Here is a 13,272-nt window from a genome sequence, read left to right on the forward strand (position 1 = left end):
TGGTGATGCTTTCTATTGAATTTATAATTTGGTTCACTGATTCCTTCATTTCGAGGATTTCTGTTTTTTTTTTTCACGATTTCTAACTCTTTATTGAAGGGTCTTTCACTTCTTATACTATCCTTTACTTCAAATATCATTTTAACTATATACAATCTGAACTCCTTCTTGGATATTTCCCACTAAGGCATCTTTGCTTCCTTGCATTAAACCAAAATGATGAGTTCAATAACTATCTATAGTACAGACAAAATATTTGTTAAAATGATTTACAATTTCAAATGGTAGATGAGAGAACAAAGGTAGTGTAGTATGGACTATTCACAAGGGAGAGAGAAGCTAGAAGTAAAAATTCACAGGAAGAGTAGAAGAGGAGCTGACAGAGATTGGCTGTTGGAGAAAATGTGGAATGAAAATCTAAGAAAATAGATTCAAGAGAGAGGAAGAATACAAATGTAGAGAAAAAAATTAAAGACATAAGAATACAACAAAAAGGCAAAACAACCTTCATATATTATTGTGCTCTACACACTGATGCATAAAAAACATCCTGTTCCACATATGGTAAAGAGGTTAGTGAATCAAAAAATGAAATAAAATAAAATAAATCTTGCTGGAAAGTCGAACTGTCTCTGTCAGTGTTCAACAATTTCTCAGCCCTGCTTCTATGTCTCTTGGGATCACCAAACCCAGATCAGCTGTGGCACACCTAGTCTATGTTCCACCCATCTGGGCTTTAGATACCTCAGGCACAGCCACGTTGAAGTTCCAAGATCTCAATGCTGCTCCTACTTGTAGAGACCACCAGGGATACACTTATGCAAAGGGGCAACTCTGAGAAGTAGCATCAAGAAAAGGGCCACCAGCATTATGAGCAGGAAGACCCCAGGCTCTTCCAAATCTGCAGGCACCCCCACACTGGACCTGCAGGTCCTAGCTGGAGTCCCCAGAGACAGGCTCTTGTAGTGGTAAACCTGAAGGCACCCAGGCCCCAGGCCCTGGCTGCTGTCCCAAAATGGGTGCAGCCACATGTAACCAAACCTGGAGTCTCCCCCGAAACAGTCCTCTAGGCCATGGCAGTAGCGGTAATGGTGGTGGTTGTTGGCAGCAGGCAGTGGGTAGCAGTAGTGGTGGCTGCAGCAGGAGCAGCTGCAATTGCAGCTGTGGGGGCAGCATCACCACACAATCAGCAGCAGTGTTGGCTTCAGTTGCATCCGAGGCAGTGGTTTCTTCTGTGGCAGCAGTACCCGGAAAGAAGACCTCCAGGTGATCTCAGGTTGGCAGCAGCGGAATCAGACGCAGCAGCAATGGCAGTAGAGGTGCAAGCAGCGGTTGATTGACAGGAGACTTTCAGTTCAGCGGCAGCTACCGCGGAGGGAGCATGGAAATTCTCTTGGCAGAGGTAACCAAGGTAGTGCCCAGAGAAGGGACCACCCAGCACGGCAGACGCATCTCTGTTCTTTGTTTTTGGGCCTGTTGGTCCTTTATATTGCTGAGTACTATGTCACTGAATGTTTTACAGTTTGTTTACTCATTCACCAGGTGAAAATATTTGGATTATTTCCAGTTTTGGGTGATTATGAGTTAAGCTTCTATAAATATTCATTTGCAAGTTTTTGTGAGAACATGTATTTTTATTTCTTTGGGGTAACTATCTAGGCATGGAATGGCTGGGCCATACATTAAGTATATGTATAACTTTATGAGAAACTTACTATACACTCTTTCCAAAGTAGCTGTATCATTTTGTTTCTCATCAGTGATATACAAGAATTTTAACTTATCTCTCTGCTCATAAGTACTGCCGGTATTGCCAGGCATAGTGGCGCACGCCTATAATCCTAGCAGCTTGGGAGGCTGAGGCACGAGCCAGCCTCAGCAAAAAGCAAGGCCGCTAAACAACTCATTGAGGCCCTGTCTCTAAATAAAATAGAGAAAAATAGGTCAGGGGATGGAGCTCAGTGGTTGAGTGCTCCTGAATTTAATCCCTGGTACCATGAAAAAAAAAAAAAAAAAGAAAAAAGAAAAAAAATACTTGATATTATCAGTTTTATTTTTTAAGTGATTATAGTTGATTGCTGAAGTAGTTCAATATGGTTTTAATTTGCATTTCTTAAATTCCTTGAACATATATTCATGTGCTTATATGTTATATGTATATGTTCTTTGGTGAAAAATCTATTCAAGTCTTTTGCAAGTTCATTAACTGCCTCTTTTATTTGATTTTTGTGTCTACAACATCTAAGACACTTTCTGATCCACAGCAAGAACTGAAAATATATCTTGATGACAAAAATCAATGACTAGAGTATTTTATTCTCCCAAAACAGGTTAAAAAAAAACCTATCAAACTTCTCAGGACAGAAAACACATGGAATGTTTATGATCTTTAAAATTTAAAAACAAGCAAAAACAGTTCTCATCTACAAACATAAAGACAGTATATTAAAAAAGAGTATACTAAAAAATAATATCAAATCCATCTTCTGGTACATCTTCATAGAAAGAATGACTTTATGTAGTACATGTTGCTAAAATAGTGACTTTTGATTTACAGAGAAACATGGAGAATTATAGTTGGCTAACAGAAAAAAGACTGCTGATTTATGTTTATAAAGTTATTTACTGTGGCAAGGGAGAAAATTTTTGTTGGTGTCTATTTTGGGTCTGTTGTATCAAATAGATTTTAAATGTATGGTACTGACTGGAATAAATGTGTTAAATAGAACTAAATAAAAATAGTATTTGAAATGAAAAATGTACTTATAAAAAGTAATATATGTGGTCTCACGCATAAAGAAATATTTTAATGATCTTATTTTATTTACCAAATTAAATATATTAAATCAGTACAATTAGATAAAGAAGTCTTGATTAATAAAAAAAGTCTTCTCAGGAAAAAACTTGGGGAACGAATTTTGTAAAACATTTAAAGAGGAGGAAATTATTCAATTTTGATTTTTGTGACCACAGAGAAGCTGAACTTGGGACACAATCTTGGAGTTTTTATTGCAATGAATAATTGTGATATTTGGATATTTTGTGGATGAAGGGATTTTTAAAAAAATCTATGGCACTGTGTTAACTAGTAAGTAATGTATATACACTGCCTTCCCAGCCTTGCTGCCCTATTCTTTTCCATGCTGGAACACTTACCAGCAGGAGGGGACAATGAATGGGGGAGGCAAAGATGCTGCAACAGCAAATCAGTTCAAAATGTTTTTTTTTTAAATGAGATGTTAATAATGCTTACTAACCAACTACTGTGGGGATATAAATTATTTGCATCCTACACTTGAGTTTAGATCCCAACTTAATATAATAATCACAGATAATTATTATTTTGCATATCATATAAAACATAATATTTCAACAATACAAAAATTAATTTTAAAATCAAACTAACTATAACAATACCTCAGAGAAAAGAGTAATAAATTTCAACTAGATGTGTTATTTCAAGAATTTCTGTTTAATTGGTCAATTCAACACAAATAGAATAAATAATTTAATTATTCCATAGAGATATATTCTGATTTTAGATGGGAAATCATATTTATTTTAAGCACCAACGTAATTAGACTTTCTGCATTTCCTCAAATTAATCTCTGCCTGAGAAAGTGTTGTTTCAAAGATTACAATAATACATTTAAAAATGTAGGGTGAGCATCAAATTAATATAATTTTTACTGCTAACATAAATTTGTTAATACAAGACAGCTATGATTAGCAAGTCTTTAGATATGTGTTTAAGTAGGATCTGGTTATGTAATTTAAAATTCACAGATGAACATGCTGGCTCTGGAGAAGACCCCAGGTGGTCTGCAGTTTTAAACAGCAGATTAAAGTTGACACAACTAATTTCTTTACTTTAATCTTATTAGTGGTACAACAGCTGTCAACTGTAACTATCTCTGTAAAGCCTTTTGAGACATAAACAAAATACCTCAATATGTCAAATGAAGAGGAGTATTTATCAATCATTATGGCTAATTAGCTTGAAAAACATTTTTTTAAAATTTTTATTGTCTACTGAGGAAAGTTATTCAATTTTAGTAAACCTTTATTTAAAAATATTTAAGGGAGGGGGGATAGTAGGGGATAGGAATGGTAGCAGAATACAACAGTCACTAATATGCCATTATGTAAAAATGTGAGTGTGTAACTGATGTGATTCTGCAATCTGTATTTGGGGTAAAAATGGGAGTTCAAAACCCAATTGAGTCAAATGTATGAAAGATGATATATCATGAGCTCTGTAATGTTTTGAACAATCAATAAAAAATAAATAAATAAATAAATAAATAAAAATATTTAAAATTACATTAAAATAATCCTGCAAGGAATAAGCAATTGTTTAACAGTAGATTGTATTCTACATTTCACCTACACTTGCAAATATTGTTTTATTCATGTTATGAGAGCCCATAATTTAGTAGACACCCTGAGGTGGGTATATGAGTTCTAGTTCTATAATATCTACATCTATAACTTATGGGAAGTAAATCCTTTGATGAAATATAAGTCAAATTTTCCACCTGATTTGAGTTCTGAAAAAGGTGTTTCAGGTACACAGACATGTTATTTCTTTTCTAAGACTCATAAGTACAAACAGCTACAAGTGGATTCTGGTTCACTTTTCCCAGTTTCTGTTAGCTTTTTCTTTTGTCTTTAACCTGCCAGGTGAAAAAAAGGACTAATTTCACAGATCACTTCTTGCACCCACAGTATTACAAAACAAACAAACAAACAAAAAACTCCCAACAAAATGTAAGTCCCAAATCCAAAACCAATCAACCAAACACTACTCTTCCCCAACAAAAGGTAAAAACTAAACAAACAGAATAACACTAAACACTCAGCAATTCACAGAAATGAAAACAGTATTTTTAATAATATCAATTAAATTGTATTTTACTTTTATTAAACAGTGAAAGCTTATGTTCACAAATTAGGAAAAAAAAGTACAAACCGGACCTTCACAGATTCCAACCCTGAACTAAATATAGTACTTTTCTGCTTATACTTTAAATAATTTTGTTTTATTGTATTGTGTAGTATAGAATACCTTACTAATTTAGTTCTATCTTCCCAACCATGATGTAAGCTCTTTGAAGACAAAAATACCTGAACACGAAGAAAGTCACAAAATATTAAAGATTGGTAGTACCTCTTGGGTGATACCAAGCAGCCAATAAAGATAGTGAAAGGAGAACACCAGATTAGGATGCTCTGTCTAGTTCAGAAAATTAGTTTAGCTTTAATCTCTTCATTCATATAAAATCACAATTTCGTAAAAACATGCCAAAGACTCCGGCTGTTGAATAAATGTAATATACTTGATAGCTCCACATGGAAAACAAGTGCCACAATGTAGATTGGGTTATGTTAGAAAAGTCTCAATTTTGCTGCTTTTATCAGAAAACATGAATCTAATGGCTACTAGTACAATTTTTCCATATCAAGTATGAGTTCAATCTTTAGTAGCAGAACTGGCACTTCAGGTAAAACAACAACACCTTCTGGAATAAAGTTTTGCATTTCTTTTCAGTGAAAGAGAGGGGGTGGGGGAGGAATAAGAGACATGCAATGCTCCGAAAAACCAGCATAGCGTACTGAAGTATGTCGTGTTTGTGGGTAGATAGGTAATATGGAGTAATTTTTGGTTTCCTTGAAAAGAATGAAACTGCAATTTGAAAAATGCCTGCCTCAGAATGATACAAACCAATGATTTTATTCTTTGTGTTAAGCACTGTAAGATGATTTAACATTTGTCTTCTACAAACACTGTATTTTTTCCCTAGCAGTAAACTACACTGATAAATCTATCAATAAAGGCACATTATTAACTTAAAAATATAAAAACCTTTATCTTGTAGCTACAGAATTAAAATCCTGCTAGAATTTGAGGGGAAAAGGGAAAAAGTGAGGAAAAGAGGCATCTGTAGATGGTTACTCTTATGATCTTTTCACCTTCTGAACATCTGAACCTTATCTTCTTCATATTAGGCAGCAATCTTCTAAATTTCAGATATAGCACTGGTGAAATGATTAAGTTTCTCATGAACAATTTTTTTTAATTAAGAAGTTGGAATGTGGCCATTATGATCACGTCTGAGACAGCAGGATCTGAGGAAATACATTTTTTCTTGTTTATAAAGTGCTAATTCTAAAGTTAATAATGAGATATTTAATCTGGGATCCAATGGCTTGTAGGAAGGTAATACTTGAGCTACAAAGAATCTGAGGAATAATGTTATCTATTCTTATAGAACTTATATAATATTCTTAAAGAACCATGCATAATATATTTTCTTTGATTTTTAAGATAAGCTCTTCACTGTAGATGCATTATTTTAAGTGTGTTTACTTTGGGATTTAGAAAGAGCAAGTTTAATATACGTCATTTCTATATAGATTCTTCAAATTGTGGTTAGTAGAAAAAAAGGAAAGTTAAGTGAGCTCCAGCTTATCAGAATGCCATTTAATGTTCATAAAGAACTATATCCTAGGGAACTCACAGTTAACTTTCTCTATTCACTCCTACTTTCAAAGGTAGGCATTCATACTTCCTTAATATAAAAGGACTTAGAAAAACAATTACAAGGTTCCAAGAAAGGCTCATAGCATAGTCAAATATTTTCAATACAATGTAAAGTTAAAAGAACGTGTAATATTTGTATTTAAAAGTCTCAGGCTCTTTTGGTTGGAAGGGATGAAAATCTACTCAAAATATTTCAAGTAAAAAGAGCTATTTATTGTAAGCCTACTGGGGACTTTCAGGTGAATAGAGGAGAACATGAACCACCAGACCTCAGGAGGACAGGAACAATGCCAGCTCTGTGGACTGGACCTGCTTTCATTTCCAGGTCCGGCCTCCTCTTTTTTCTTTTTGGCCCCAAAAGGCCTTCCTTAGTCCTGCTAAAGTTGGGAGTACACACAGCCCAGTAATGGCCATCCCAGAAGTTTTTATACATACTTTTTCAAGTTCAAATACCCAAGGAAAAACTGACTTGAAGTTATGCAATTTCCTAACTGCCAATTCCTGAGAGAGAAACTTGATTGGCCCAGTTTAACTTTTCATACTGGATTATAAATCCTATATTATTGGTTGCTCTATAGATTGGTTCTTCTTGAATCAAATGTCCACTCTTTTGAGTTTAATCAGCTATGACCAGTAAAGGAAGCATCACCTGGTGTAAAATACAGCTGCTTAGGCATGGGTACAATCCCTAGAACAACTGGTATTCAAAATCCTCTGGAAAAAAAACAAAAACAAAACAAAAAGGACACAAGAAAAGAAAAAGAGCTAACGCAATAATGTCAAGTCAAAAAGAGAGGTGAAAGAGTAATAGGGAAGGAAGCTCATAGTGAAAACTCGGAATGTCTGGACTGTGCTGTAAACTGAAGATAAAGATTTTATAGTAGCTGAGCCCCACAGAGAACAGCCAAATGACTCAAGAAACCATAATAATAAGCAAGTACATGAGCCAGGCATCTCAAGATGCTAAGTTCAGAGACACCAGATATATAGCAAAACATTCCTTTTTTGAAGAGTCTTGTGTGTAGTACATGGGCGATTATTTCATAAAGGTAACATAGGAAGGGCATTATGAATTTTTAGAACTTAATATATCTCACTTTTTCATGATTAAGTTCCCTAAGGACAGGATCTATTTCAATCTCATTCTCATGAGCACACATGCGTACTACTGATCCTGTGAAGGTAATCCATAGAAAATGGTTGCCTTAGGCATTGGGACTGAGAGCCCAAGAGTATGTATCTGCTTCTGGAACACAATGACATGTCTCTTTTCCACTCTAAGATGAACCACACCAGCCTCTACACTAGCCCAAGAGAAAGGAGAAAAAAAAAAGGTTTGGGGGACAAAATCATAATAGTCATAGGAGAGCAATTCTGAACATTTCTGCTGCCTTTGGAAGGAACAAGCACTGTTTCTAAAGGAACATGACCTTTCTCTCAGGTGGCAGTCGTACTCCAAGTGAGTGTTCCCAACCCTCATCTGGCAGTGAACCATATATGTGCTTGCTGGTGACTGAGAGTAAACAAAGCAATACACGCAGAGCATCTAGCACATTCTAGGCACTGAAGACACTCAATAAAAATTAACTTCTGTCTCATCAACTCAAAGATCAAGTAGATGCAATACTGTCAAGTGGGTAAACTGCATAAAGTCACAAGTTTCATTTTATTTTACTTGGGAGAATCAATTTGTGATATCTTGCTAATGATAATTCTAGTAAGTAAAGCTCTGCTTTAAATCATTCTAAATTTATTTTTTATTATATTCAATTAATATTGCTTTACTTGAATAGGGCTCATTTGCTATGGGCAGAAAAAATAATATACTGTAAAGAAGTAAAAAGCACCTTTATTAATTTGTGTGATATGAATACACAGGTACATTTTATAAAAGCCACAGCAGCAGGAGCAGACCTATTTTTTCCTCAAATTAAAATGGGACAATCTTACCCTGATGGGTATGCTCTGATTTTAAAACTGTGATAAGTACAATGACCAAAAGTTTGTACTTGGAAATATCTCCAGTCAAGCAGACTACACTTGTCTTAAATCAGGCAAGGCAATAACCTAAAAAACTTTCTCCTAACACTTAACAGTTTACAAAGAGCTCCTACATACATCATTTGAACTGATCCCCCTTATTAGCACTATGAATTGAATACGATCATCCCTGTTTTACCAGATGTCAAAACACATGCAATGAGATTAAACCACTTGCCCAAATTCTTTCAGCTAGTAACTGGTAGAGGTCAAACTAGAACCCCAGTTTGTCTGAATCCAAAACCAATGCTGTTTCTATTTTACTAAAATGTCTCTCAGGGAAAAAGATAAATTTTTGGACTTTTTCTCTTCTGTTGTATTCCAATGGACAACTGACATATTGCCTTCACTATATCAACTAAATAGTAAAAAATTTTCTCAGTGGTATAAATGAACTTTTATCAAAACATCTCATTTAAATCCTCTAAATAAGAGTCTCCAATAAAGCCCAGAAATTGTACTTGTTAACAAAACAGGAATACAATACTTCTAAAATAACCCTCTATACTATTATATCTCAGTGGCCAAGGAGTAAAAGAATTAGGAAAGCAGAGATGAAATCCAAATGCTGTACAGGATCCTTATGACAAAGAACAATTTATAGTTAATGACAAAAGTGCTGTTCAGTTCCAGCAACTGGTTGGTTGGGAATTTAGATTATGGAAGTCTTAGCCTTAGAGTGCTTTTCTGTACATGGAATTTCTTCAAATTTCAGTTTGTTAATGTACTTACCTCCTTTTTTACACACAACACAAAAATTAAATTTTCTGAGGTTTGTCTATTCCTCCCATGCTCCCCCTCCCTACCCCACTATGAATCAGCCTCCTTATATCAGAGAAAACATTCGGCATTTGGTTTTTGGGGATTGGCTAACTTCACTTAGCATTATCTTCTCCAACTCCATCCATTTACTTGCAAATGCCATAATTTTATTCTCTTTTATTGCCGAGTAACATTCCATTGTGTGTGTGTATATATATATATATATATATATATATATATATATGCCACATTTTAAAAAAATCTATTCATCTATTGAAGGGTAGGGGAAGGGATGGGGCAGGAGGTTGGAAATGATGGTGGAATGTGATGGACATTATCCAAAGTATATATAAAGACACGAATTGGTGTGAATATACTTTGTATACAACCAGAGCTATAAAAAATTGTGCTCTATTTGTGTAATAAGAATTGTAATGCATTCTGCTGTCATATATAATTTTTTTAAAATTAATAAAAAATTAAATTTTCTGTTATTAATATTCATTTCTATTTATTTCTGTTCAACTTCTGGAAGCAAAACTGCTCAGTAGTTCACCAATTCTTCTTGACCAATGATTAGAGTAATTTGTAGACAAAGAGGTTTCCTTATAAAGGCTTTTCCGGCTCAATTTGAATTTTGTAAGTGAAATCAAGCACCTCTGTTTTCTCCCTAATAGAGAGTGTAAGCTTTTACTATTCAAAACCAAATATACACATAATTTTCCTGTGGTCCCCCATATGGAAATCATAGGGCAGAAATGACTCACAAATGGAATGTGAAAGACAGATTTAAAAACTGTACTTACTTAGGAGGAATTCGTGAAACTGTGTTCACATTTGTGGCTGGGGCCACTACTTGAAGGATGTGTTCAAGGGCTGTTAATCCACCAGCAACTTGAAATGCAATCTGATCTGCCACATTCTAGACAGAAATACAAATGAAGTCAGTCCAATTTCCCAGGGATGAAATTATAACCAAATGAAATATTTATTTGTAGTAGGGAATATTCTGTTAGTTTAATTACCCTACAAATATATGTTGAATGTTTTCTTAGAGCAAGGAAATACAAGTTAACTGTGGTGAAAATAAGAGGCATGGTTGCTGTCCCTCATGAAGCTTAAAATTTGGTGAATGGAATCAACATTAGTTACATAATTATAGATAACATTACTTTAAGTACTTGATGATAAAAGATTTTTAAATGAGATTAATGGAGGAAGCAATTATATTTTGGGGAAAGGGTCAGGAAAGGTTTCTATATGCAAGTTAAGGTTTTAAGTCAGGCAAAAGAAAGAGGGAAGGGGGAGAAGAACTTCAAGGCAGGATAAAAAGCCATCTTATACAGAATTTTTAGCAATTACTTACAAAATCACATCATTTTGTAATCTTAATTACTACCTAAGAAGATAAATTGACTTCACAGATTTTTCTGGACTAGAATGTTTTTCTTCAGTAGTATAAGAAATCTAATATGTAACCATTTTAGCTATATATTTTCTCCTCATTTCAGCTACCTTAGGGAGAGCACTCAGCAAACATTTCAGAACTCAACTGTAGCTGAAATGGGAAGAAAATATATAGCTAAAATGGTTAGATTATTTTTATACTATGCCTGTATTTTGTACAATTTTTGTGTGAAGGAACTTCTCCACTTTCTTTGCATGTCTTGGCATGGGGAAGAGAAGAGCAATTCTCTGCTACACCATTTTGGTTTTCAGCATAGGCAGAATCATTGCATCATCTATGTAAAAAAAAATAGGATGCAACCTATTCCCACCTGAATTGTGTCCCCCAAACTTCAAAAACCCTAGTACTTCAGAATATAACTATATTTGGAGATAAGTTCTTTGAAGAGACTGTTAGGATGGAATACTAATCCAACATGTCTAATATTTCTTATAAGAGGAAGAAAAAACATTAGGGGCACGCCTTACATAGGGAAAAGCCAAGTGAGACACAGCGAGAAACAGTCATCTATGAGCCAAGAAGAGAGGCCTCAGGCGAAACCAAACCTTTGGCATCTTATCTAGGACTTCAAGCCTCTAGGATTGAGAGAAGATAAATTTCTGTTGCTAAAGCCACCCAGTCTGTGATTCTTTGTTATAGCAGCTCTAGCAAACTAATATAACTCCACCATTATAATACTACCTTTTAGCTCTTCTAATAGCATTCTACAGTTCAACAAGCCTTGATGCTTCTTTGAAACCCTAAAGTGTGTGTTTGTTGGTTGGTGATTGAGACGGATAGGAGAGAGATATGTATATGTAGACTCTGTCAAATATGTGTGCCTGATTCTTCTGATGTTCTGGGCATTAATCTATCAATTAATGGTTCCAGCATGTCTGGAGTTTGGCAGTATAATCAAGTATGTATATTAATCATTGCATTGCTCCTTCTCTGTGCACAGTAAAATACATTTTATGATTATATAAATCAATATGGAAACTAGATAGGAACCCACACTTTTGGTGGGGTGGTAGAGAGCAGTACTAAGGTTTGAACCCAGCAGCTCTTAACCACTAAGCTACATCCTCAGTCCTTTTTGATTTTGAGACAGGGGCTTGCTAAGTTGCTGAGGCTGGCCTTGAACTTGTGATCCTCCTGCCTCAGCCTCTGGAGTTGCTGGGATTATAGGCATTCACCAACATGCCCAGTAAGAACACATACTTCTAAGATTAAAAACTAACAATTAAAAACTAAAGAGAAGAACTGCTCTTCTCTTCCCCATGCCAGAAACATGCAAAGATTGTTATTAAATGAAAAATATTTTTTGCAATAAAATTTACAATCAGAAATTTTAAAAAGCTTAGTCATTTATTTAAATTGTAAATGTTGCTACCATTCTTTCTTCCTTGTGATGTGACAGCAATATACATAGAAAATAATAATACAGCTTTTGTATTGTCACGTATGTACAGAGAAAACTGTAATAGTCATAATCCTATAGCTGGATGAGTTACAGCTAATTTACATATTCCAAAAAACTCCAAAATTAAAAATAAAGTTTTATAGCATGCTATCACAGTAATGCACAGGGATAAGGGTTCAACTCTCAGCAGATCCTCAAAAATATATTTTCCTCTTCTAGACTCTTCCTTCTTCCTCAGTTTTCACACTGATTCAGTCTCCAAATTCTGATAATCCTACTTCTGTTATAGCTCTTGACTTCTTCCCATTCTATCAATGCCATGTCAGTTTGCACTCTCATACCCTTTTGCTTGAGGTATTACAGCAACATGCCAATTAGTATGACTGGGTCCAGGCTTATCCCAACCAGTCCATTCTCTACAGCACTGTTTCTAGGATAAAAGCTAGTTTTCTGTTCTTAAAATTTTTTATTCCATTACAGACTGATTCTTTTGTGTAATATAATACAAATGAAATACTGATAGAAGTAATAAAGTATTTTATAGTATAGAAGTATTGAAGTGGTTTGCAGAGTGAGAATAGGTTCAGTTTTAGTAGCTATGGCCAAATAACCTTGTGATTCTTCCAAAAATATTTGAAAGATTTTGGAGCCCAGCTTTTATATAACATTTGGTATAAGAAACAGAAAATCACTTTGTCAATTTGCTAAAACTTTCGATTTGTGTATTTATCTCATCATGTTTTGGTAACAATGGCCTGGCACTGGCCTGCAGACTGTATATGAGTAGTCCTGCTTTGGATGCTTGTGTATGTTATAAGGAAATATTTTCAAGAGTAAATGGGATCACATCTATTTGCTTAAAATACCCCAATGACTTCTTTTTCCCTGTCTATAAAAGGCCCAAATACCTTTGATGATTCTTTAGAATCTGACCCTTCTTTAACACCCATCTTCCCTGCATGTTCCAGCATCTCACCAAATTCTTCATATGCTTTTGTGTTTTGTGTATACTGTTCCTTCATGATCTTCTACCATTTCATCTTTGTCTTTACACTA

The 13,272-nt window shown here is 34.7% G+C and overlaps 1 protein-coding gene across 10 annotated transcripts in view; it reads right to left on the reverse strand.

Moving 5' to 3' along the window:
- The window catches only part of SCAPER (S-phase cyclin A associated protein in the ER), a 488,938-nt gene that overhangs the window by 132,161 nt on the left and 343,505 nt on the right, over window positions 1-13,272 (reverse strand). For all 10 annotated transcript variants that reach the window (XM_081291797.1, XM_081291798.1, XM_081291789.1 and 7 more), the window contains one exon: window positions 10,153-10,268. In XM_081291797.1, the coding sequence (XP_081147923.1) occupies window positions 10,153-10,268 (116 nt within the window). The remainder of the gene's footprint in view (window positions 1-10,152; window positions 10,269-13,272) is intronic.

The sequence above is a fragment of the Spermophilus citellus genome, assembly GCF_964194105.1.
Source record: "Spermophilus citellus genome assembly, chromosome: 4".
NCBI lineage: Eukaryota > Metazoa > Chordata > Mammalia > Rodentia > Sciuridae > Spermophilus > Spermophilus citellus.